Source organism: Gavialis gangeticus, unplaced genomic scaffold, assembly GCF_001723915.1.
Source record: "Gavialis gangeticus isolate Ggan-Ray unplaced genomic scaffold, GavGan_comp1, whole genome shotgun sequence".
In the NCBI taxonomy this organism is placed as follows: Eukaryota; Metazoa; Chordata; order Crocodylia; family Gavialidae; genus Gavialis; species Gavialis gangeticus.
The window spans coordinates 27,002,731-27,027,814 of record NW_017728993.1 but is presented as its reverse complement, the minus strand read 5'-3'; the positions used below and the strand labels follow the sequence as shown (position 1 = coordinate 27,027,814).

The following is a 25,084-nucleotide window of genomic DNA, read 5'->3' as shown; positions in this document are numbered from 1 at the left end:
CCCTCCCTTTATCCCTCCCGCCTCATGGCCCTCTTACCCACCCGTGGCTCCATGTCCCGGTCTCCACCGCTTGGGCTGATGAGACCAGTCTTAGCCTCTCTGCCCAGCAGCAAATCATCAGACTCCTCCACGCTCTCAGTCCTGCCCAGCCCAGCTCCTCATCTGTGCTGTCCTGCCCCTTCCCCCTGGCTTCCCATCACCCCCCCGCAGTTAGGTGCCCAGCTGGCTGGTGGTGTCACAGAGCTAGGGTCAGGGAAAGTCATGCTCCGTGGGGATGAATTCTTCAAGGACTTTAGCTGCTAACATTGAAGGCCCTGCTGAGCATGGGAGACTTCAGTTTTTCAAGGACTTGTAGCGGTCACGTCTGGGCAGACTTTCCCAGGGCTGTACCCAAAATGAAGATCTCAGCCCTGCCAAACTCAAGGCCCTGCTCCACAGCCTGTTTGCATGCGTGTCGGCTCCTAGCACGTGCTGCTCTGTCTGAGAATTCGTGTCTCCCAGCAAAGGCTGCGTTGCTGTGATCCTGCCGGGTCTTTGGGCTTCTGGCTTTGCTGGGGTGAGAGGACTCCCAGTGACTGTTCTTTTATTGCTGGGAATTCACTGACTTTGTTCCTGGAAATCTTCCTGGCTCCTGTGTTTTGGAAGGGGGCAAGTAGCAGCTGCCAACCTCTCCTCTCCGAGCCATTCATTACCTGGCTGCCCTCTAACAACCCCAGTCCCTTCACTCTCTCCAGGACAGAGCTTTTACCTGTCCCTAATTGTTGTTGCCTAACCTCGCTGAATCTCTGCTACTCTTGCTCCTTCCTTTGTGAGGGGGTAGCCCAGGTCAGGGTCGCCCTGCAGGGGAGGGCCCTCGTGGAGTGGTGTCCCCTGCATGTGTCCTGTCTGGGAGGAAGGAGGAACATCACTTGTATCCCGGGGATGCCCTGTCCCGCCTTGCCTCGTCCACCTGTCATGGCTCGACGGGGTACGACCTTGTGCCTGAGCTAGGACAGGCTCTGACGGACGGACTCCCCAGGGGGGTGGCGAGCAGCCACGCAGCACCCCAGCACATGTAGTGTTGGGAGGGAAACCACGGCAGGTGCAACAGCTCCCGTGAGCTGCTTGTCGAGTCCTGTTTCTTCACCTTGCAGCCTCTAGTCCTCAGTGCGTCAGTGCAGAGAGCAATAAAGCCAGTTACAAATCTCTGACTGGCCTCGGTCCGAGTCCTGAGCCAAATCTTCCAGTGCCCCTTTGTTCTCCGTACTGTCCCCAGTCGAGCATGTGGCACCGTGCTGGGACTTACTGCCGCTGCTGGGGCCTGGGTTGGCCGCCCTCCGTGCGGGAGTTCAGCCAGACCAGAGCAGAGCTGCTGCGTGCACTCAGACTGGGGCGGCTTATGGCATCATTTCCCATGCTGTGAAATAGGAGTCAGTTATTTTGACACACGGGGGGTGAGGTGCTTGGGTCTGGTCCAAGTGCAGTGAGGCAGACGCTGGAGGTAGGAAACAGCTCCTTCCAGCATGACACAGCAAACATGCCAGGCGGAGGAGCTGCAGACGAGTTCAGCCACGGAGAACAGCTCATCTGTGGGGGCTCGGGCACCCCCAGCAGTGTACAGCTGTGCATGCACATCCGTGCTGGGAACACACGGCTCCTGCACCAGCCTTCCCCCCTGCTAGACGTCCATTGCCCCTGCCCCCTCTGTGCTTGCCCTCCAGAGGAGCGGGGCCATTGCCCTGGGGAGGGCTGGGAGCCACCAGGCTTTGCCTTTATTTTCTCTGGATTTGTTTTTATTCTTGCACACATGATCTGACTGCCCAGAATATTACATGTAATCTATGAGCAGAGGAGAGGAGCCGGAAATGAGAAGGCTGTGAATGGACGTTTATGAGGTTGCAATAGGCTGTCCAACACACGTCAGATTGGAAAACCAAGAGGGCTTAATTGAAACCTGATGTTTGGCTTCAGGAGAGTCCGTCTGGGCATGGAAAGGAGATGGTTTATGAGGTTTGAAGAAAAGCAGTCGTTGCCCATGACCTCTATGCAGTCGCTCCGTCCTCCCGGGGCCTGAGGCAGGGCAGCAAGAACTATGCGGGTGCAGGCAGGGTACGTGGCTGGCCAGGCCAGGACTGGGCTGTAATGGTGACTGCACCTATCGAGGGGTGGCCTTGGCATCTGTGCTGCCGGAAGCTGGTGTGGGAGGGAGGGGGGCTGGGGAGCAGAGCGGCAGCAGACGGCACACGTTCAGACTTTCCCAGGGCAGTCTGCTCAGAGCACACTGGCGCCCAGCCCTTCCCCACACGAGGGGCTGCCAGGCAGGCCTTGTTTGGGAGCCTGGTCGAGGTTGACGGGCTCCTTCTTAATTGGGCCCAATGCAGCCTCCTTGTGAAGGGCAGCAAGTTCCGCTCTGCTCAGCTTCTAAGGCTGAAACGAGCATCGGGGCTCCTGGCACGCCACGTGTGGAAGTGATGTGCAGCCAATTAACTTTGTGGTTTGAGGGCTTTTCTGCACGGCTGAGGAGAGCAAGTAGAACCGCTCATGGCTGATCTCCAAAGGCTTCTCCCGGGAGCTAACAAAGGGGAGCACAGGCCCATCCTCCCTGTCGGATTATGTGAAGTGAGCTGGATGGATCTGGAGGATGCAACCAGGGACAAGGCTGAGGGTGTTGGGTTTGCACCTGCGGCCCTGGGAGCAGCAGCCAGGACTCGGACCGGAGCGCGCTGTCCTGCTGGCCAGGATGCAAGCTGGGCACCCACCATGGACAGCAGCCAGGCTTTCCAGTCACTGGTTGTGGGGGTTCATCTGGTAGCCCTGTCATCTGGGGCTGGGCAAACCACTGCAAAATGGACAGTCTCCTGGGTTGTAGGGGCTGCGCCCAGGGTTTCTGGCAGCCCCACTCCCTCCCACCCCACAGGAGCCCTGCTGAGTGCCTGTAGGGCTGGCCAAAGTGGGGGAGATGGGCACGCCCTGCAGTGTCATCCCTCAGGAAAGCAGTGGGAATTCAAGCTGACCCTCGTACCTATGCCTTCAGCAAGCTGCACCCACAGGTGGCACAGGAAGGCCTGGGGCTTTCCAGTCCTGCTCATGCCATGAGCTGTGATCCAGGCAGAGGGGGTGAGTCGCTGCCTCCTGCCCTGGATGCAGTCACCAGGTGCGCATGTTCTTGGCTGGGTCCGAGGGACGTCTGTGCTGACCGAGGCAGCCTGGCATGCGACGGGCTCAGCTTCTGACCTAACACAGATAGCATCAGTCCTCAAATGGCGGTTGTCACAGTGCTGCAGGCAGAGAAGGGGTGCATGTCTGTTGCTGCACAAGGCGACTGGCACACCTCGCTCTCATCTGTGACCAGGGCTCCAAGGCCCTTGCGGCAGTGCCAGGCCTGGAGTCTGGCTCCGCACGCTCTGCTGGCCTGTGGATCTGCGCGTGATCTGCCAGAACATCCTATGAAACAAAACCCTGCTGCCCGGAGCTGCAGGCTAACCCTCCGCTCTGTCCCGTGGTGGAAATTAGGAGATGCATGGATGTGCTGAATCTGCATGTGTGGCCCTGAAGTTCCTTTCTGCTAAACCTGCTGATCCCATCCTGTATAGTTTTACTTTAAGCTTGCAAGATGTTCTGCACCTGCCAGTCTGGAGGTGCCTGGAGTCACTTATATGTGAAGGCTCTGGGACAGGCAGCAGAAATGGCTGTGCAAGATCTGCAGAGCTGAGAGGGTGTAAAACCATCTTGCTGAAGGCGTTGCCCTGCACCAGCTCAGCTTCGGCCTCACAGAGCTGTGAACTGGCGAGTTTTGAGTGGATTTAGCACCTCAGCCAAGCGCTGGCAGCCCTAGAGTCGACCTTTGGAGCTGGATAGTCAGCGCTTCCTGCCCCAAACCTGCTTCCCTGGCTCTGCAGCTGTGGCCAGGCTGGGCAGGCAGCCTCCAGGGTGCCGTAGTGCTTCCTGCCGGCGACCACGGTTCGTTGCAGGACAGGTTTGCATCACACCGTGGAATCGCAGGAAATGAGGGTGGAAGGGAGCTCAGGAGTCGCTTCTAGTCCAACCCCTGCTCCAAGCAGGACCAGCCCCAACTACACCATCCCAGCCAAGGCTTTGTCTACCCAGGGCTTCAAAACCTCCAAGAATGGAGACGCCACCACCTCTCTGGGGAGCCTGTTCTAGTGCTTCACCACCCTCCTAGTGAATTTTTTTTTCCTAATATCCAACCTCAGCTTCCCTTGCTGCAGCTTGAGCCCATTGCTCCTTGTCCTGTCGTCTGCCCCCAGAGACCAGTCCAGCTCCATCCTCTTTGCAGCCCCCCTGCAGGGAGTTGAAGGCTGCTGTTCAATCCCCCTTGGTTGTCTCTTTTGCAGACTCAAACAGCTCAGTTTCCTCAGCCTCTCCTAAGTCCCGTGCCCCAGGCTCCACCCATTTGGCTCCACCCATTTCCCTCCACTGGACTATCTCCAAAGTGTGCACATCCTTTCTGTCGTGGGGGTCACAACTGGACACAGGACTCCAGATGTGGTCTCCCCAGTGCTGAACAGATAAGAAGAATCACTGCCCTTGATCTGCTGGCAGTGCTCCTACCGATGCAGCCCAGGATGCCATTGGCCTTCTTGGCAACAAGGGCACACTGCTGGCTCCTGCTCAGCTCCTGTCCCCTGTCCCCCCAGGTCCTTTCCTGCAGAGCTGGTGCCCAGCCAGTCACCCCCAGCCTGCCCCGGTGCAGGGGATTGCTCCCTCCTCAGTGCAGGACTTTGCACTTGTCCTTGTTGAACCTCATGAGAACACCATGGCCATGCTGAGCTCTTCTTTCCAGGCAGTGGCTGTGGCTTTTACCACCCACTGGCTTTCTCCATTGTGATCCCTGCCAGCGTGCAAGGGCAGAAGCAGTGCAAGGACAGGAGTAGTGGGACCTGCATCCTGCCTTACTCTGGTTTCACTGGCAGTTCCCTTTTGTGCTGTGGGGAGCTGGGTTAGCAGGCTCCAAGCTGCTCAGCCGGGCTCAACCTGTGGAGCGCACTGAGGAGGCTACATCAATCCCACTCCATCCTGGTACCAACCACATCGGCTGAGTGGCAGGGGGGGTGAGCGCACCCGCGCCCTGCTGCACAAAGGCAGCTGCAGCGTTTCAGGCTGAGGAGGTAGCACGCATAGAGCAAGCCCAGCATGGCCCAGGCAGCACCATCAGGCATTGTAATGGAGCAGTAGATATGCACCCTAAGCATGTGCAGAGATCCTTTCTCCCCCTCTCCCCCGCATCCTGCTGCCATCAGGGCATTTCTGCTCTTTGCCCAGGATGCTCCAGGATACCAGAGGCCTCACACTTCAGTGCACAAGTCCTGTGGATGGGCCCAGGTCACAAGGGGAGGAATCAATGGGCTCTTTCTCTTCCAGTTAGATGGTAAAACTGGACTCCCTGGGGGCATCGCATTGCATCCCTTCTCCTCTGGTGGACCATTCCCTGCTCTCCGCCCCCAGACCTCTAAGGCGATTAAGGAGAGTGCTCCCGGTCACAGCAAGGGATAAGTCAGGAGAGGGAGAAGCAAAGCTGCTCCGCTTTGCCTGTCTCCAAGACCAGACTGGCAACAGCGGGCGCAGGGATCTCTGCGCCAGGCATCAGCCGCAGGAGCAGCGCTTGGGCTGCCGGCTCCGGCTGCTGGGACCACGGCTGCATCCATGCCGGGTGCATCACTGGTACTTCCAAGTGGTGCTGGCCGTCTCTGCAGGGTGCAGGTAGGAAAGGAAAGGGGGCAGCCCCTGCAGCGCGGGAGGGCTGCGCACCCCTCGGGCTAGTTCCCATAAACGTACAAGCATCTGAAAGAAAAGCCCAAGGGTGTTTTGTTATTGTAGGATGTGGTAGTGATGCATGGTCCAGTTTGCATGGCTCATGTGTGCTCCAAAGGCTTTACAGATACCACATGATCACGTTTGCCAGCTGTACCCAGAATAACATGAGAGGAGGAGGGAATTTTTTGCGGTGCACAATTTTTTCTGCAGGAGAATTCAGTGCAACATTCAGTTAATGCATCAGTTGTAGCCAACATTAATATTGTGTTGCAATTGTGATTTCCAGTACCAAATTTGGTAACAACGCCCTGTTCTTCAGAGAAGGCAATCACAGCCGCAATAATCCATCTCTCTTCCGCACAATGAGGTAAAACCCCAGAAGCGACTGGAATCCATTTAGTCCCGTAGGGTGTCAGGTATTTATGAAAACAGATTTACAGCAATAATTTCCTGCCAGCCTAAAAGGCGGTGACACTACAGTGACCCTGGCACGGAATTGAAAGCAGCTAGACTTCACTGCGGCGAACGAAATGCAGCGCTGTCCCCTCCCTAGTGAAGCCTTGGGCAGAGGGGTGGGGGTCACGGGGCCACTGAGCCTGTGGTGTGTGGGGCTGGGGTTGCCGTGATGCCCCAGCGAGCGTGTGAGAAGCAAGGGTTTTTCTCATAGCCTTCATGGAGCAGAGATGCGAAGAGCTGCCACTGGGCCTGGGGGGTGGGACACGCAGCTTCTGCATCCGTAAGACTGGCAGAAGTGCTCTGCTGGGGAGGACCGATGGTCCGTCTAGCCTGGCCTCCTCGCTCTAATGCTGGCAAGGACTGGATGCTTTGGAGGAAGAGGACGAGAACCAGGGCAGCAGGTGTGTAGGGGAAAGATCAGAGGTGCCTTCACCGTGTCACATCCCCAGGACAGAGAGCCACTCTTTTCTTAGCAGGGCAAAGAAGCGTGGAGATGCAGCGAGCTCTGTGGCCCGGCCAGGGCAGCATTAAAATACCGGTGGGAAGAATTCCCCAGAGAGCCCCATGGTTGACTTCCCTCTGCTCCAGGTGCCCGTTTCACCCAGGACACAAAACCGTAGTTCAGCAGCCCATGGACCAGCTGCATGTTTCTCTTTGCAAGAGGAGAGACCCACAGGACTAAATGTGATTCACTGTGTGCTTCATTTGTTGTCATGCATTTTACCAGTGTGGAAAGGGCTTGGTGCGGTTTGCTGCATATTTCATTTCAAAGCTGCCACTGCAGTCACTCTCTCCATTTTATGTTATTTTGGGGCCATGTCACATTATTTAGCTAAGGACGGTGACCCTCAACCAGATGCCTTGAGGCCTTCCAAGCGTGGCACGGGGTGCTGCGCGACGTTAGCCCAGCCAGGTCTGCAAACACGGTTCACATGAGAAACACAAGGATTGCAAATAGGAGTCCGTCGTGTGAAAGCCGTTCTGCCCAGCTGCTGCCTTTCTCAGTTCTTTGTAAAAAAGAATTGCTCTGGTATTTTTCTCTAGTCAAGAGATGAGTGCAAGGTAAGGGCTGGCCTTTCCCAGGGGGTCTTGAGTCTCAGAAGCCCGAGAACCACTGGCTAAGGACAGCGGGTCAGCGCCACGCGGTACAGGGCCCGCCGCAGGTGCAGCTCCTGTCACATAAGGAGTCAGGACATCTCTGTTGCTGTCAGGTTGATCTGTGGGTCTTTAAGCTGAGTGAGGCAGGCTGTGAGTGCTCCCCGACCTCACTCGGCCCCAGCACCGCCGGCGAACGTGCACAATCCAGAGAAGGAGCCCCTGCTTCTTCTGCAGCGTTCACTGTGGGGGACAAAGTACAGCCCAGCATGGGCTTGGTCTTATTGCCGTCTCGGGAGTAGCGAGCTCCTCCCGAGACAGGCCACGTTTGAACAGGGAGAGCTCTGGCTGCTTGGGAAGTGGCAGCGAGGGCAGGGTGGGAGAGCTAGGAATGGAGGAAGAGCCCTTTGGCCTGTAGCGAAGACCGATGATTTCAGCAGTGCCTGGGCCCCCACTTGTGCTGTTCTCTTGGCTTTTAGCCTCAGGCTGGCTCCTGCCCGCAGGTCGTTTTCCAAAGGCAGCACAGCTGGGGGGGAGGCCAGGCGCCGCTTGGATCCTGGCGCCCCCATAGCAGGCGTCTCCCCTGCACAGCACTGGGTCTGGCTGCCCGTACTGGGAAGCAGGGTCCCCCCCTAGCCCCCAGTCTCCCTCCATCCCATCCCGGTGCTCGTGCAGCTGCCGCAGGTGGCACTTTGTCCCCTGTGCCATGCTCCCTGCTGCCTCCCTTCAGCGGCCCAGTCAGCTCTCACGCTCATCTTGGGCTGGCGGGAAGCTGCTGGGGATTCAGACGCTGGTGGCTGCTGTAACATCTGAGAACAAATGTGCACGCTCACCCTCTCCAGCCACAGCTGGCCTCTTTCACCACCCCTCTCCTAGCAAGACCTGCTGCCCTATTTCCAGGACGCAGAGCCCACGGGAGGGAGAGGGAGAGCTGAACCCCCAGCACTGCCCCCTGCCTGGCCAGACTTGGGCAGGAGAAGCTGGGCACAGAGCTGGAGCAGCCGTCGCTGCAGGGGGTGGCAGGGTTTCCTGCGCAGGTCAGAGGCTGCGACAGCCTTGGCAGCCGATACCCAGCTGGGCCCTGGCCCTTTGCTGCCCTGCCAGGGAGTAATGTTATCCCTCTGTCCCAAGCCCTTGACAGGAGGTTGCATTCATAGTGAGGATGGCAGTGATGTGCAAATGACTCGTGTCCCTTCTTTTTCCCTGCCCAGAACATCCCCACCCTGGGAAGCGTAGCAATAACCATGGCGCTCCACAACTGCGATGAGGTAGCAGTCGCGGGATTCGGTTACGACATGAGCTTGCCCAATGCACCGCTGCACTACTACGAGAACATCAAGATGTCGGCCATCAAGGAGGTAGGAGCTGCTCAGCTCGGCACGAGAAGGGATTTTCCTCCCTGCTCAGACTGGTGTTTTGCCTTCCTCTGCAGCGGGGCGCTGCCTCTGCCTGTGCTCTCTGCAGCGTCCATGAACCCCCTTTGCAGCAGCAGGTCGCTGGCAGCCGCAGGCCCCCTGCTTTCCCAGGGGCAGGGGCAATGCCTGGGGCTGTCAGGGTGACTGTCCTGGTGCTCAGAGCTCAGACATGGGGTTTGTCCAGGCTGGTGTGGACAGGGCTGATCCTGCCTCCAGCAGGGCTTGCACTTGATGTGACCTTGCAGCTCCTCACCAGCCCCGTGGCTCTAGGATTCTCTAATTCTCTGACCCATTGCTCTTCCTTGGGCAAGGGATGGGCACTAGCCTTGGTATCAGGGACAAAAAGCACATGAAAACCCAGGCTGTGTCTGGACATGCTCTCAAGCATAATTTGTGTTACAGAGCATCCGGATGTGGACAGAAGAGTCCCACGGAGCACATGTGGTGCAAATCTGTATGCTGCTCGGGGCTGACGTGGGCAGCAGTGAAAGGGGGAAGTCAAAGCAGCACCAACTAGGGCAGATCAATGGGAAAGCTCCTGGGGGACGGGTTGCTCAGGGCCTGGCACCTCGCCTCCCTCTGCTCTCTGTGCTGTTATCCCCCAGCTGCCCAGGAAGCAGCAGCTTGCTCATCTAAAGGCGGCTGCACAGAGGTGCGTGGCCAAGGCAGCGCTGTGATGTCAGGAGGGGTGCGGCGCCTCTAGAGCGACGTAAGTCCCCCGGCGCTGCTGTGGTAACCACATCAGAGTGCCAGGGCAGGTAGGAAACACTTTGCTGCCAAACCTGCATGACTTGCCAGCCTGAGCTCACGTGCTGGAAGAGGTGCTGCCAGGAGAGCTCTGCAGCTGGCGCTTCCCGTGCAGGCCTGGCCACCGTCTCTCAGACACGGCCTCCTGCTCTCAGCCACGTTTGGCCTGGTGAGGGGCATGGCTGTTGAGGGCAAGGTGGCTGGGAAGTCAGGGTGCTGGTCTGAGGCTTGGAGGAGCTGGGCTCAGTGCCTGGCTCTGATGCTGACGTGTCCTGTGAGTCGTGGTTGCTCGGTGCCTCAGTTTCCAAGCTGCACCGGGCAGGCCGGGCACCTCCTGCCCATGCGGGGTGAATTGGTTAACCAGGCACTCAGCTCCTCTGGGAAACCACCTGAGCGCCTAGGATGGCCAGATGGACCACAGCCTATGAGCTGTTTCCCCTCATATTTCAGCCCTCCTCCTTTTGAGCTCATGCATCCACATGGCTTCTACTGCCCCAAGCCATACCAGGGGCACCTTGATGCACATTTCCCCTAGCTCCCCTTGGAGGGGTTGAACCCTGGGCTCCAGGGGCCCTCCAGGCAGCCCTGCTGGCACTGGCAGCCACATCGTGTGCTCATTCATAAAGGATCAGGCTCCACCTCAAAGCAAGGTAGGTTCTGCCTTTGCTGCTGTTGCAGAGCCTCATTCCCTGGGTGTTTGCAAACTTTCTGTTTCCAGCCAAAATGTGTTGTGGCCAGTTTCCATGCGTGTGGTCTTGTGCTGGCATTGTCCTTGCACTTAAACACCCCTTCTCAAAGGAGAGCGGGGATCTCTGCTCAGCCCTGCGGAACGGACGTCCCCCCAGGAGGGGGTAAACATGGACTGCTGCTGCCCCAGGGAGGTGGGAGATGTTTCCTTGTGGCCGAGGCCATTTGTTCAGGTTTGAGCCACCCCTGCTCCACGGGTCTGTGAGCCTGGTGGGCAGATCCTTGTGCCGCTGGAGGTTGGGTTATCTGATACGTGCCCACCAACCTAATCCTCACCACGCACCCACGGCTTCCTCTTACATGGCAGTTGCTGGGACCGGCAAAGCCATCTGCTCCTGGCGATCAATAATAAATGCTCCCCCGTTGCCCCCTATCATGACAAATTGTTTGCGCTATCACAGAACATGAAGAGGGGCCAGGATTGCATTTCCTCCTCTCCCGTTAATATTAACGGCAGCTGGTAATTGCCAGGCACCTGGGGAGGAAGTCGCAAGGTGAAGGGGGCAGGAGCCCTGGGTGGGGGGGTGTCATCCGTGTTTGCCCTCAGATCCTTGATGGAGACTTGGTCAGACGTGGACTGTGGTGTCCAGTGTTGGGAGGAGAGACCGACGTGAACTTTGCAGGCTGGTGGGTTGCTCGTGCTCCCGGGCTGGTGGCTTGGCCAATAGCTGGGTGCAGCTCGACCCAGCCTGCGGGCATGGAGTCACTTTCCTTGCACTTCCCTTATGGCGTCCGCATCCAGTCCAAGGCCCGGCCATGCCTTGAGGAGCAGCACATGCAGATCGCTGCACTGGAACCATGTGTGTACCGACTTCGTCCCCATGCTCCCGTCAAGATCTGGCAGGGGTCTGCTCCATGCACAAAGAGCAAAGTTGCTTTCAGCGCACAGCTCAGTGCGGGAGCCTGGCATGGCAGGTCGTGTCCACCCTGTGGCTGCGTCAGCACGTTGCGAGTTGGAGCTGCCCAGGTTGGCCCAGGTTTCCTGCTACAGACTCTGCCTCTGAAAGGGAGCCCAGGGATTGTCCCCAGACACTCCAGCTTGCAGGTACCAACACAAAGGGCACTGCCCTAGCCGTGCTGGCTGGCTCCTGCACGAGTTCAGCTTGGGAGTGGGAAGAACCTCCGCTGGCATTGATGTTTGTGGGGACATTTCCTGCCCACCTTGAACAGGGGCTTTCTGCGGGCAGACTGCGGGCAAGAGACCTGGGTTTTACTTTCAGCTCGTCCAGCACAAACAGGGGCAGTGCCCTGTGCCACTGGAGCCATCTCCTGCAAGGTGCTTTAAGGTCTGGGAATAAAGAGCCCTGAGCCAGGCTGAATGCAAGCAGCCATTCAGACCGACCTGTTGGATGGTAGCGCCCAGCCAGACCTGCTTGGAGCCTGGGTGGGAGAGGGGAGACCCAGGTGCCCCCACGGGCACCATCCCCATGCGAATGGCGCTATGCAACCTTGCATGCCTGAGCCGCCTCCAGCAGCTGCGGGAAGCACTGGCACTCCGCCCTGAAACTGTGGCTGCTCTTAGTGAAAAAATACAAACATGAGCCGCCCCACCCTCTAGCTCTGAGCTCCCAGGGGTCACACGTGTGCGGGTTCATGCAATCCCCTTTGGGAGTGATCATAAAACCAACTGCTCCACTGCATGGGGTGTCTGGAAGGAATGGGCCCGCAGGCTACGGCGTGTGCTCCCCGCATGAGGCGTGCCCTCGATTTACACTCGATGCTCGCCTGACGTCTCCCTGGACACCCTCGGAAACGTGACTCATCCCTGGGGAATTTGTTCTGACTGCACACAAAAGCCAGAAAAAGGCAGTTTCAGGCTCACATCTGGGTGGAGACAGCCCCTCCTCTGCCGAGACCGGGCCACCACATCTGCCCCTGCCCATGCCCGTGCACGCCACTGACAGTTGTGCACATGAGAGGTGAAGCAGAGTTTGCACGGTCATGATGCATCAGACCTGCCATCCGTGCTGCGTGCGCAGGCTGCTCCGGACATCGCATTCCCTCAGCTGTAGTAGGGGAGGAGGAGGGCACCCACCTACCCTGGGGCCTGGGTACCGCTGAGCTCCTTCCTCCAGAGCCCTGGGGGCACCCAAGTGGTACCACACCAATCCCTTGGAACTGGGCATGGCAGGGACACCTGGAAGCGCCCTGGACTCCAGCAGGGTAGCTCCCTGTGGGTAGCTTGACCTGCCTCCACGCGGGCAGGATGGGCTTCACAGCATCACAGCGCCTCATCCCGGGGTGCAGGGCAGGCTGCTGAGCCCATCTTCCTGCACAGATGCAGGATTTTCTGCTCCCCTGTCCCAGACCCTCCGGTCTAGCCTCTCCTGGGAACACCCCCCGGGCAGCGTGTTCCACGGTCTAACAGCCCTGACCGCGAGGGACCTTCCCTGGAGATTCAGTCTTTGTTTCTGTAGTTCTTGCCCTTGTCCCTTTGCACCAGTAAAGGGGCTTCCCAGGGGTGGAGGAGTGAAAGAGGAGGGCTGGGAGCCAGGGCCCAGGCTCAAGAACATGTGCGTGTTCGCTGGTTGGTGACGCACCCATGCCACTGCCCCTGGCAGCACAGCAGAGCCCGTCTGACTCAGGCCTCCATCCCTGGCTTGTGTCATGCCAGATGACATGGGACACTGGCTCCGTGGGACTCCCCTCTGCTTGGAATAGAAACAGGATCACATGAGGGAAATGCCGGGGTTACATCCTGGCGCTTCCAGGCTGCAGAGTGAAGGCAATATCCTGATTGACTTGCCACGTCCTTGGTGCATCTGGTGGAAAGATCCACGCTGGCCCTGGGGTTATGTTGGAATTGTCTCCCCAGTGGCTGCCTGTTGGGCATGAGCTTCATGAGTCTCGTTGGTCACAGGGTGGTGTTTCAACTGCTCTTTCGTTTGCTGGCAGCTCTGCCAAGACCCTGGAGCCCGTGTCATCTGGAGCAGTGTGGCAACAGCAGCAAACCTCTAGCACCCGGGAACGCTGGACTGCAGCTGGCTCCTCCTGGTCTGTACCAGCCTCCGGGAGTGTCTTCTTCTTGCCCCTCTCTGTGCCATGCTGCTGCTTCCCCTCCTGCTGGAGCCTCCGCTTGCTCAGCACTGCACCGTGTCCGCTGTAGAAGGCCGAGCTGCAGGCTGAGCTCTGCCGCTGTTGGTGCCGTCCTGCAGCCCCACATCAGAGCAGGCTCTGGTGACCTGCCCAGCACGGAGGGAGCTGTCCTGGCCCTAGCTAAGTGCCCAGAAAGTCAGAATCCCATAAGCTCCGCCTGGCGCAGGAGTCTTCCGACTCAATGACGATCTCTCATTTGACTTGGCTGAGGGTGGGCTGCAGCATCGCGGTCCCTTGCAAAGCAGCTGGATAATTCTGGCCCCGTTTCACATGCAAACATTTATCAAAAGCCCTGTTGAGAATGTAACTAACCCCACAGAGACTTTGCAGCAGATCACGATGAGCCGGAGAAAGTGGGATGCCTCCAGGAAGTTCCAACACGTGCTCCAAACTGCCCCCTCCATCCATCTGGATTCACTCCACCTTTCCCACCCTGATTTCCAGAAGCAGGATCTCTGCTCAGCAGAGCACCATACCCACGGTGGCCTCGGCCCCAAGTGCTTTGCTTCACAGCAGAGAGCAAAATTGCATCTTCCTCAGAGCCACACAACAGCAGTGGCAGTTTGGCCACCTTTGCCCTTGGCGGTGCTGGAGGGATTTGTGCTCACGTCCTATCAGACCCAAGCCCCATACCCGCAGACCGGCCGTGCTTCATCTAATAATGCAGGCACTAGTAAAGGCAACAGTGAGCTCGGATGGAGGAAGGCCCGATCTGGGCCCCAACCCCATGGGCAGATCCAATATCCAGCAGCCTTGCACCAGCACAGCTGCCAGGGGCCACAGGGAGGAGCAAGGGCCCAGGGCCTCTGCTTGGATGCTGTGAGGTCAGGGCTTGCTGCTGCTCCAGGGCTGCCCTGGTGCAAAGCCAGGAGAGTTCTGCAAAGGGACAGTTTACCCCAATTTAGCATCTGACGGAGCCTAGGAAAGCTCCCTGAGACGCCACCTGCCCTGCCGGGTAGGGAGGCACATTCTGCACAGCTGGCTACAGCCCTGCCTCAGCGGTGCATCACTGTGTCTGTTGGATGATCTGGGTTACGCACCTGGGACTTGGCTGCCTGACCTGTGAATCACACGTGCATTGTCCCTGAGGCCCAAGTCTGCGCTTTGCCTCCTTGAGCTCACTCTTACAAAAGACGGGCACTTTGAGCATCTCCCCTTGTGCACTAAATCTTTTTTTTTCAGTTTCCCATTACTTTAGGCTCCCCATTGCCTTTGCCAGTCCTGTGAAGAGGAACAAGGCTCAAATCCTCACTGGGGCAGGGCTGTCTCCACCTCATCCTCCTTTATAGGCATCTGTGAGCAAAATCCTGGTGCAGCTGACAAGTTTTCATAGTCTTGCTTTCCGTTCTGCTGCCCAGCCTGGCTCTCTAAATGTGCCGTGTCCTGCAAGCCGCTGTTCTCAAATACAAGGCAGGGAAAACCCACCCCTGAAGGATGCAGGTGGGGAGAAGTGAAGGTGAAGGAGGGATTCAGATTTTTTTTTAAAGGTACTAAGAGTTGTTACCACATTGCCAAAATAATCCAGTGCCTCAAGCAGAAATAATTTCAGAGTGGGAAAATGACAGTGAGCCAATGGCAATGAGCTTATGGATGTGAGGCGCATAGAGACCTGGGGGAAGAGGGCCAGGTTAAATGGCCCAGGTGAAGCTCTCCTTCTGCAGACAGACAAGCCAGGCCCCTCACACACTGGAAGACCCGCTCCGAGGAGACCTCACCCTGGCTTGGCTGCATGGCAATGAGCTCCAGCCTGGGATATGAACGTGGCTGCTGGAGCGTTCCCAGAAGAGACGAACCTCCTGCCAGGCTGGGAGGAGAGCACGTGCGGCCTGTCTCCTCCGTGATGGGCCACCACAGCTGTGTATTAGCTCACGAAAACAAAATGCTTCGATCTGTTAGAGCTGGGGATATGAGCAGCGCAAGCTTGTGCATCGCCTCTGTCAGTCGGGGACCAGCCTGCTCCCATCACAGGGACTGCATTGGGAGCTAGAGGGGAGCATCAGGCATCTGCTCTGATGCTGCAGGAGCAGCCAGCTGCCTTTGATGGCTGAACATGAGATACTCGGCTTGACATGCCGCCAGACTGAGTGGGAGTGGATGGGCAGCCCCCACCCTGGGCAGCTGTCTGATCTCTCCCCAAGATCACAATGGAGGCTTGTAGGCAACAGCCCTGCTTCCCCAGCCGCTTTGCGTGGGACTCTGCAGGGCATCATTTTGCACCCTCTCGGTCAGTGGGCGCAGGGGCCGCGCAGGGAGGCAGCGGGCTTGGGGCTGTCGGCGTGCAGATGACGCATGGCTTTGTCTCCATCTCACCCAGCCTGTAGCTGCATCTCGGATCGATCCATAACCATAACATTTGCAGCCTCTGCCTTCATGGGGGCAAACAATCATGCTTTATTGTCACCCAGCCTCTCCCTGTGAAGTCAGCCATTGCGCTTTCAACCGGGGACTAGGGTAGGGGTGGGGTGCGGGGGGTGCCGCTCCAGCCCCCTTGAGTATCTTGAAGTTCCAGTAGTGAGCGAGAAGAACAAAACTCCTTTGAAAACAGTGCAGATGTCTGAGCTGGTGATTTATGGACTGAAAACATTGCCATTCGAGCCTGGCTGATGAATGGCCATCGGAGCACGAGGAGCGGGGCAGACTGAAATGGAGGTCAGCTCTGGAGGAGGAGGTGAGGGGCTGGGGCAGGGGGAGCTCCAGAAGGGTGACGTGTCTCGCTGGGGGCCTGCACTGATGACTGATGAGGTTCATGCGTCTTTTTTTCTTTGTTGAAAAGCCACCTGTTTGACTCAGGCATCCTCTGCATTGAGCGAGTGCCTTGCACAGGGTTCCTGTTCGTGGACCCATACCTCCAGCACGGGAAGTGCATGGAAATGTGGTGGAATAGCAGTCACGATCGGCAGGCAGGTGTCTGAGGGCGCACACCGCCAGGAAAGAGAGAAACGGGGGCAAGAGCTGGGGGCAGCCTGGCACGTTGATGATGGGACCAACAGGAGGGAGGTGGGAAGTGGAAGCATGGATGCAGTGGAAGTGGTCTGGGCTAGTTGCTCGGGGAAGGACTGTCCTAGAGGCTCTGCTGGGCTGGGGTTTCAGTGTGGAGAGCGGCCTCTCTAATGCTAGCGGAGAGAAGTACCAGGGCTGTCATGTCATCGTGGGACCGGAGGACAAAAGCTCCCATAATGGCAAGGTGCAAACCCTCAAGGGGGTCAAGTGGCAGAGAAGGCTGCAACTCGGAGTCCAGGATGGGCAGGGCTCGCGAGGGCCACCAAGGGCCAAGGAGAATGAAACTGTGCGAAGGACGGGAAAGCCGTGGTAAGAGGCTTTTGGATACTTCAAAAATGAAAGCCAGGGAAAAGCGCATGGGACCTGTCCTGTGTTGTGGGGATGGGGTGGAGGGGCAAAGATGCTCTGATCCTCTGAAGGTTAAAGATGGCCTGAACGCCAGGTGAATGCCTCCCCTCGGCTTTTAGTTAGGTGCCTGGGAGCACAGCCAGGAAGGCTAACGGCAGTGCGTGTGTACAGGGCCAGCTGAGAGAGCAAAACGCAGGGGGTGGGGGGCGCATAATCCCTGTCCCCAAATGCAGGATGAGCCAGCACTTGAAATGGTCCCCCCACCATGACAGCCTGAGAGCTCCCCCAACACGGCTCTGAGGGCCACAGCAGAGGCAGCCAGGAGCCAGGGAGAACGAGCAAGGCGCTTGCATTTGTGAGCTAAAAGCAATCGCAGTCTGAAACTCCCCCTGGCCCCATCCCACCTCGCGTTCGGGGCTCTGTGCACGTCGTGAGAAGCACGTCGCCTGCTGCTTAGGAGAATCCCAGCCCCAGCCCCTGGGATTGGCTTTGTTCACAAACGCCGCAGGAATATCCGCTTGTGGAAAGCTGAACACGCATGCAAACGTGCTTGCTGAGGTGGGCTGGTAAGAGCCACGTAACCCCAGCAGCCAGCCACTGCCATCTCTGGTGCGGTTCATTCCCAGCTCTCCCCTGCCAGGCCATCACCGCGCATCAAAGCTGTAATGGGGGGACGCACCGGAGCAGAAGGGTGTGCTGGGAACCATCCTGCTCCAGCCTCCTGGTCCCCTTGGAGGTGTTTTCCTTCGATTTTACTTCTTTGGCTGGCTCGTGGCATTTCACAGGATTTCAGTGGTCGAGATGAACTCGCCTGACAACAGCACGTGCCCAGCCACCGCGCAGACTGTAATCGGTTACAGATGGACGCTCCGCTTCCTTTCCTAGAGGCTTGTCTCTGAAACCTTCTCTGCCTTGTAGCACACTGCTTGGGTGCTCCCGCAGGTCCAGGCACATCCAGTCTCCTGTTTTCCCACCAGAATTGCCCAGGAGTAAGGGCCCCTGGATGCCCTGGCTGGTTTCCTTCCCTAACGCCATGGGGCTGCTTCAACTGAGCCTGAGCATGCACCAGGTGATGCAGGAGAGACCCTGAGCAGAGGAAACCCACCCTGATTCCCAGCAGAGGAGGAGGAGGGCTCACGTTCCTCACGGGTCCTCAGGGATACATTACTCCTGCTTGGCATGGAGGCTGCTGGGTTGGCTTGCACTAGCGAAAGCTGTTCAGCATGCGGGTAGGAGCCTCTCCCAGGTGCCAAGCAGGCGCTGCCAGGAGCTGGGGCTGACTGGCACTGCTGGGCACTGGAGGCAGGGAATGGCCAGACAGCTCAGTCCCTGCCACTGAAAAGACCCAGGTCCTGGAGGAAGTGCAGGGGGTGAGCAGGACTGCAGGGAAGGCAGGTGGGCTCCTCGTGCAGCTGAAACCTTCCTTTCCCATCGGAGCCACCTGACCTGGCATGGTCGGTCAGTCCAGCTGGATCGGTCAGGGCCAATGCAGCTGGTGGAAACAAGCAGGGAGCAGCAGCAGGAGACGAGTGGGTGAGGACACGGCGCTCCTTCCAAAGCCAGTATTAGGGGGGTCTGCAGACAGTGCTGCCCACCCCGAGGCCAGAGCCAGGTGGGCTGGGACCTGGGGCAGGATGCAATGGAAATCCTTGTGCTGCAGCTTTGACTTGTCAAAGGAAAAAAGAGGAAGAAAAACAAGCTGCAGCATGGCTGGAGATGGGCTCCGCACGAGGCTGGGTTGGCTCCTAGCCACGTTGCCCACACACTGCCCCAAGCAGGCATGTGCAGCTGCTCCCCCAGGCCCTGCCCACACAGCCTCCTGGGCAGAGCTGGGAGCAGCCCAGCCTCAGCGATCCTTGAAGTCCCTGCTGCATCAAAGAATGATGCATCAGCTGAAAGAGCTCCAGGGCGATTTGCAGGCAAGATTGGTTACAAAGACACCTTGACATTTCCCAGAGAGGTGTGGGGGACACATGTCCTACAGCCTGGTGCAGTGCAGCCAGGTTTACCTGCCAGCCACCCCCACACACCTGCTTGGCCCCAATGGAGGGAGCCTCAGGTTGCAGGGGCCTCAATCCTCCATGCCCTTACCAGCATCCTTGTAACAGGACTTGAGTGCTGGGGGCTGGTGGGTGCCACGTGTGGACTCTCCAGCCCTGAACCACGCACACGCAATGCTCCTGGTTCTGCAGAGCCAGCCCCGCTGCACCTGCTGGTCAAGCCCACCCAGTCCCTCGTGCAGCCGTGCCATGACCCTCCTACTCAGTACCACGGGAGCCTGAGCCCCGTGCACGTGGATGGGACGTGGGTTCCCAGGGCAGGCATTCAGGCACTTGTGGCCCATGACAGCCAGTGGGTGCTAGGGACCGAAGCACACGTGAGGTCAGTCTCTAGGCACTTGTGAAAGTTTCCCATCTCCCTGCCGGCCTTGTCCAGCCACACGGTGCAGGGACGTGATTGCCTTTGCTTGCTTAGCCACGTTGGTAACTGGGAGCCAGCTCCTCTGTTGCAATCAGTAACCTGGAGATAAGCCTCATCCCCCCCACTGGTGCAGTGCCCCATGCCTGGCAGCTTTGCGAAGCAGCTCCCCATAAAGGCTCTGCACTTGCCCTTCCAGAGCAGGTAAAAGGACAAGCCAGAGCTCTTCCTCTTCATCTACGGAATCCTCCTCTGCCTCAGGTTTAAGCCCCCCTGCGTCGTGAATGTGCCTGCGGTCCTAAGCAGGCACTGGCTGAAGTGACCACGGACCCTGCCGGCTGGGAAGATGCCTCACCAGAGTCTGTGTTATGCCAAAAAAGTTCCTTAAACACCGGGGCCTGGATTGGCTTGAGCGCAGCAGCACAGCTGCCCTGCCCTGCCCTTATCAGCATGTCGCTGGGTCTGACAATGACCCGTGCATCTGCATCCCAGCTCAACAGCTGTGGGCCCCTACATGCCTGCTCCGGAGGCCCATTTGCAACCTATGCGAGTGCTTGGGCAGAGCTGGTGGCTTCTCTGCTCTGTGCATGTCAAGCCAGGCTGCCCTGGGCACAAGTGGGTCTAGCTCTGCATCCTGAATGACCAGCCCCTGCTCCACCTGCACCTTGGAGACTGATCCTTTACAGCCTGGGCCCAGCCAGAGGGTAACCAACAGCACTCGGGCCGTGGCCATCTGGAGACGTTTGGTTGCCAGCGTCCGTGGCAGTGCACAGCTGCTGACACTGCAGGTTTGCTTGGCTACTTGCATGCTTAGTGGCTGTGCCAGCAACCTGGGTGCTCTCACACCAGGCAGCTGCATCAGCAGGACACCCCAGGCCCACGGGCAGGCATCTCAGTGCCACCATCCAGTGTGGGGCTTTGTGGGACATTGCAATGTGCTGCAATTCTCTTGGGGACTTGGAGGATGTTTGTGGGAAGCTGACGACTGCCTCTGCTCCAGGCAGTTCCCACCGTCCCTTTATACCACGTGCTCTGTCCTTGGCCTCCCTGCCACCCCACTGGCAGGAGCCCCAGCTCTGAGCGTATCGCAGGAGTGCTCTGCTCTGCTTTAGGGACACAGCCCCTCACTCTTCATTGCTGGTGGAACCAAAGCTGCGGCAGCAGCACAAACAGCAAAGCCAAGGAGGGAACGAGGCTGCTGTGGAGAGCCAGTATCTGCTGAGCAGCCACATACCAGGACCCTGGTGCGAGCCCTGAGCAATGGGGTCTGATCATGCTGCCGGCCTGGGGCACCCTGTGGGGACTGCAGCATAGCTGGAGGCAGAAGGCCCCATCCCTAGAGCATGGGCTTGCTTGCCCCAGCCCATGGGAGATGAGTGCTGTTTTGCCAGCGGAGAGATGGATGGTGATGGCTGCTGCTGGGTGATGGGGGGGATGCGCGCACTGGTTCTGCCCTGCCGCACACCTGGGTCTTGCGTGCACATAGCATGTGCAGTGCTGTCCCAGGATGATACAAGTGCTGATGGTCGCATTGGCTGCTCCACCGCCACCTCTCCCCTCCAGCAGTCAGGGAAGGGCCATGATCCTCATGTCGGTGGGTGCATAGGGTGGTCTGAAACGCTACGAGGAGGGAGGGTTCCCTGACCAGTGTGCTCCCAGGGCGCGGTTTTGATGCCAGCAGCAGTTCCCAGGGCTCCCTAGCTGCAGAGCCGTGCACCCAGGGCCCGAACAGCGGCACAGGAGGGTCAGGTGTTGTCTGGGCAGAGTGTGCATTTGTAGACTGAATGGGAGCTGGGGCATGGGTGGATCTAGGGTTTTGAAAAGGCGGGTAGAGCTGGCAAGGCGCATCATCACTGATAAAACAACACACATTTTTCTTCAGTTGAAGAACGTCTAAAAATAGAAAGTCATTGGAATGAGTTAAAAACAGTCTGTGAAATAGGAGCTCTGTGACCAGGAGCAGCTCACGGGCAGCAGCACAGCAGGACGGAGGCCAGCTTCATTAGCAGAACATAGAGACCATTAAAAAGAAGAGGGTCGTTAACACCTGTGAAGAGTTTAGCGGGGATCAGGGAGATGATACAGAGCCACGATGTCAAGTGATGGCCTGACTAGAGCTGCTGCTGCCACAGCCAGGCTGTTGGGTTTAAACTTTGTGGGGAACAGGACTCCAAGGTGCAGCCCCCTGGATCCATCCCTGGTTGAGGCCCCTGGACCTCAGGAGCCAGATCCCCATGCTGCTGCTGCGGACCTGGTGTTCTCTATAGCATTTGTGGAGCAGAGTGGGGATGAGACCCACGGGCTGGCAGTGATGGAAGGCCCAGGAAAGGCAACTGCAGAGACAGGAAGGTGTCCTATGACAGGGCAGAAGCAGATGGTCAAGGACACCAGCCTGAGAACTATGTTGAGCCATCTGAGGGCTGAAGGGATGTCTGGGCCGAGCTCAGCTGGACCCCTCAGCTCTGACCCAGACCAGCCCCATGGGCAGGACCTAGGACACCCCAAGCATGGTGCCCATTTCAGGAGCCTCGCTGCACATGGGCCCATCCCAGAGTTCATAGATTCATAGATTTCATAGACATTAGGGCTGGAAGGGACCTCAGAAGATCATCGAGTCCAGCCCCCCGCCCAAAGGGCAGGAAGTCAGCTGGGGTCATAGGATCCCAGCAAGATAAGCATCCAATTTGCTCTTGAAGGTGTTGCCAAGACGTGCCTCACGTGGTGCCTGCATGCAGCAGGGGCCCTGAGCTGGGTGGCCCAGGTGCCGCAGGCGGCCCAGTTGGGGACCAGGAATGGGAGCACCATGGGTAGTGTGGTGCCTGCTCTGGGATCCACACCGCACATGAAGCCTGTTCCAGCCCCTCTGGGATCCTGCTGCCCGTGGTGCCTGTCCTAGCTGCTCCGGGATGCACCAGTGCCGTGCAAATCCTGGAGCGCGTGCTGCATCTGGCACAGGGTTGGGAGCATGGGGAGGTGTCCAGGGCTCTTGGGCCCATTGGTCCAATCCAGCCTGGGGACTGGCCCCAAGTCATTTGGGGCCAGGTGCATTTGACAGCCGTGCTGTGCAGAGAGGGCTTCAGACCCCATGAGCTCGTGGAGGACCCAGAACAGTGCGGGTCCCTCCAGGCACGCCCGGACAGAGGTGGTTTGACTGGGTGGGTTCAAGTTGGGTGGCTGCTCCCCAGGCACAGGTCTCAGTGCAGGCACCCCTGGGGACACAGCAGCCCTGGGTGGGTTGCACTGGCGAGCCGGAGCCTTGTGCTGTGCGCTGGGCTCTGTCCGTGGCTGGTGGCATGACCTGGGGAGAGTCGTGTCCCCCTCTCTACCTCCATCCCCCCGCAGCATGGCTGGCTGCTGCGGCGTACCCCTCTAAGGCTGTGGTTTCCAACCTTATTTCTTTTGCAGACCCCTTTGGAAACGTTGAATGGAAGTGCGGACCCCTCTGGATGGGAGCTGTGGGGTTCACATACTTTTGATTGATCACAGTCATCTGTCACGGGCCCCTTGGGCATAGACTGTGGACATCCCCTTGGGTCCATGGACCACAAGTTGGAAACCGCTGCTCTACACAACAGCAGGGCCGGGGGGGAGCTCCAGATCACTAGGATGCCCTGCCTAATAATCCTTGGCATTGCTTGCCCTGAACTGATGCTTTTAGCACGCTGAACACTGAGCTGATGGTTTTAGCACGCTGACGACAGCTCCTGCAGCCCTTTCCTGCATGGTGACAGCTCAGGTAGAGTCCACTGCCATGTTGGTGGTCCTGCTGGTTTGTTCACTGGAAGACCCAGGGGGGCCAGTGTCTGGCTGGGCCCTTCCCCAGCACCCTGCCCCATGCACACAGCACTTCCCAGTGACTCAGGGATTGTGGGGCACTGGGGCAGCACTCCAGCTGTTTGGGCTCGGAGCACCCCGCACCACAGCAGCCTCTGCTCCAGAGGAACCGTTCCAGCCCGCAAGGTGTGCACACTTGATCCGATGGTTCATTTCTGCCTGGAAACTCGCAGGGACGTTCCTAGCTGTTAAACCCCAAGGACCCCGCTCCTGTCTGCAGCCCCTTGGCCCCCTGGCTCGTCCTTCTGGGTCACAGGCCTGCATCTGTAGGTGGGCAGGGGCTTCAGTGAATCGGATCTGTTGCAGGAAAGGTTCCTTGGATCCCAGCTCGCCCGACCCTGAGGCTGCCAGGGCTAGTCGGAGACAGATGTGCTGCTCAGCCCCTGCTCGGAGCCCTCCGGCAGGGTTCGCAAGGCAGCGGTGTGAGGGGGGCTGCAGGCAGAGTGTCTGTTGGACATGGCCTTGCTGGCATCCCAGGAAGAAGGAACCCACAGCACACAGACAGGCTGGGGAGCTCCCCCCTTGTGAGCACAAAGGTGGAAAGGGATCTCAGAGTCATTATTGACTCCAAGATGAACATGAGCCACCAATGCCAGACCGCAGCCAGCAAGGCCAGCCAAACCTTGTCATGCATCCAAAGGTGCAGCTCAAGCCAGTCCAGGGAGGTGATCCTGCCCCTCTGTGCGGCACTGGCCAGGCCGCAGTTGGAGTACTGCGTCCAGTTCTGGGCGCTGCACTTCAGGAGGGATGTGGACAACATGGAGAGGGGTCAGAGGAGGGCCGCCCGCTTGGTGAGAGGCAGCAGGACAGGCCCCATGAGGAGAGACTGAGGGACCTGAACCTGTTCAGCCTCGGCAAGCGGAGCCTGAGGGGGTTTGGTGGCTGCCTACAAACTCGTTAGGGGAGATCAGCAGCAAATAGGAAGGTTCCTGTTCCCCCCGGCAGCACCTGGGGTGTCGAGGAACAATGGCCAGAAGGTGCTGGAGAATAGGTTCAGGTTAGAGATTAGGAGGCACTGTTTCACTGTCAGGGTGGCTAGGATCTGGAACCAGCTTCCTAGGGAAGTGGTCCTCGCTCCTACCCTGCGTAAATTCAAAAAGAGGTTGGACGAACACCTGTCTGGGGTTGTGTGATCCCAGCGTGTGCTCCTACCAGTGGCAGGGGGTTAGACTGGATGATCTGTTCAGGTCCCTCCTGACCCCAAACTACTATGAAACTGAAACCACTGTGGAGTGTAGAGATTAGCAGGAACCTGTTGCAATGAGTCATGATGATTCGCTGTCTTAGCACTGCTTGAATAAAAATTCTGCTGCCTCTCCCAGGCACGTGGTGTTAAAGCTCGTGTGGAGCAGGAATCAAGGGGCAGGTGCACCTGCACCCCTGGATCTGCCCCTGCCAGTGCGTGTCGGGGTGGGGGACAGCCGCTGACTGCTTGTCTCTGGTTCCCTTCCAGTCCTGGACGCACAACATCCAGCGGGAGAAGGAGTTCCTGCGGAAGCTGGTGAAGGCCCGTGTCATCACCGACCTCACCAGCGGGATCTGAGCTGCCGTGGCCACTGCGTAGAAGGGAGGAGACGGGTCGCCGCAGCGCCAGGAGCAGATCGCGGGTCAGCCCCCATGGGGTCCCAGGAAACAGCGACACAGCCGGGTGCTCCGGGTGGATTCTCTGGATTGCCAGGCCGCGCCAACACCGCACCCGCCGTGCCCAGCCTGGGGGCTGCCGGCGGGAGCCAGGGGTGCATCTGCGAGGGCAGCCCTCGAACTCAGCACCGCAGACGGGACGTCTGCATCTGGAAATGCATGGCGAGGACTCCAGAGGGTCCGTGAGCCAGACAACTCGTGCCAAACCCAGCGGCGCTGCCCAGGCAGCAGCACTGAATGTACCAAGTATTATTTCCTCCCCCCCCCAAAAAAAACTGCTGCTGAATCACGTGACAAGCGGAGCCGGACTGTGCTCTGTCTGCCTGGGGGACTGCCCGTCGGACCCAGACTGGACTCTTGGTGCTGCTACAGTTGAAGGGGACGTGGGGAGATCCTGGGTGGAGCTGAGCGGGCTAGCTTGTCTGCGCTCTCCTTGCTCCCCGTGTGCCCAGCCGCGTCGCCACACCTGCCCACTTGGACCTGGCTCTGCTCTGGCCTGCCCAGCGGCCAGGCCTCCCCTGCCCCAGCTGCGA

General features: G+C 58.6%; 1 protein-coding gene across 10 annotated transcripts in view; it reads left to right on the top strand.

Moving 5' to 3' along the window:
• The window catches only part of ST3GAL3 (ST3 beta-galactoside alpha-2,3-sialyltransferase 3), a 313,721-nt gene extending 288,904 nt beyond the window's left edge, over positions 1 to 24,817 (top strand). For all 10 annotated transcript variants that reach the window (XM_019501447.1, XM_019501443.1, XM_019501449.1 and 7 more), the window contains 2 exons: positions 8,517 to 8,663; positions 24,364 to 24,817. In XM_019501447.1, coding sequence (XP_019356992.1) covers positions 8,517 to 8,663; positions 24,364 to 24,453 — 237 coding nt within the window. In that variant the 3' untranslated portion in view covers positions 24,454 to 24,817. The remainder of the gene's footprint in view (positions 1 to 8,516; positions 8,664 to 24,363) is intronic.
• Positions 24,818 to 25,084: the final 267 nt, after the last annotated feature.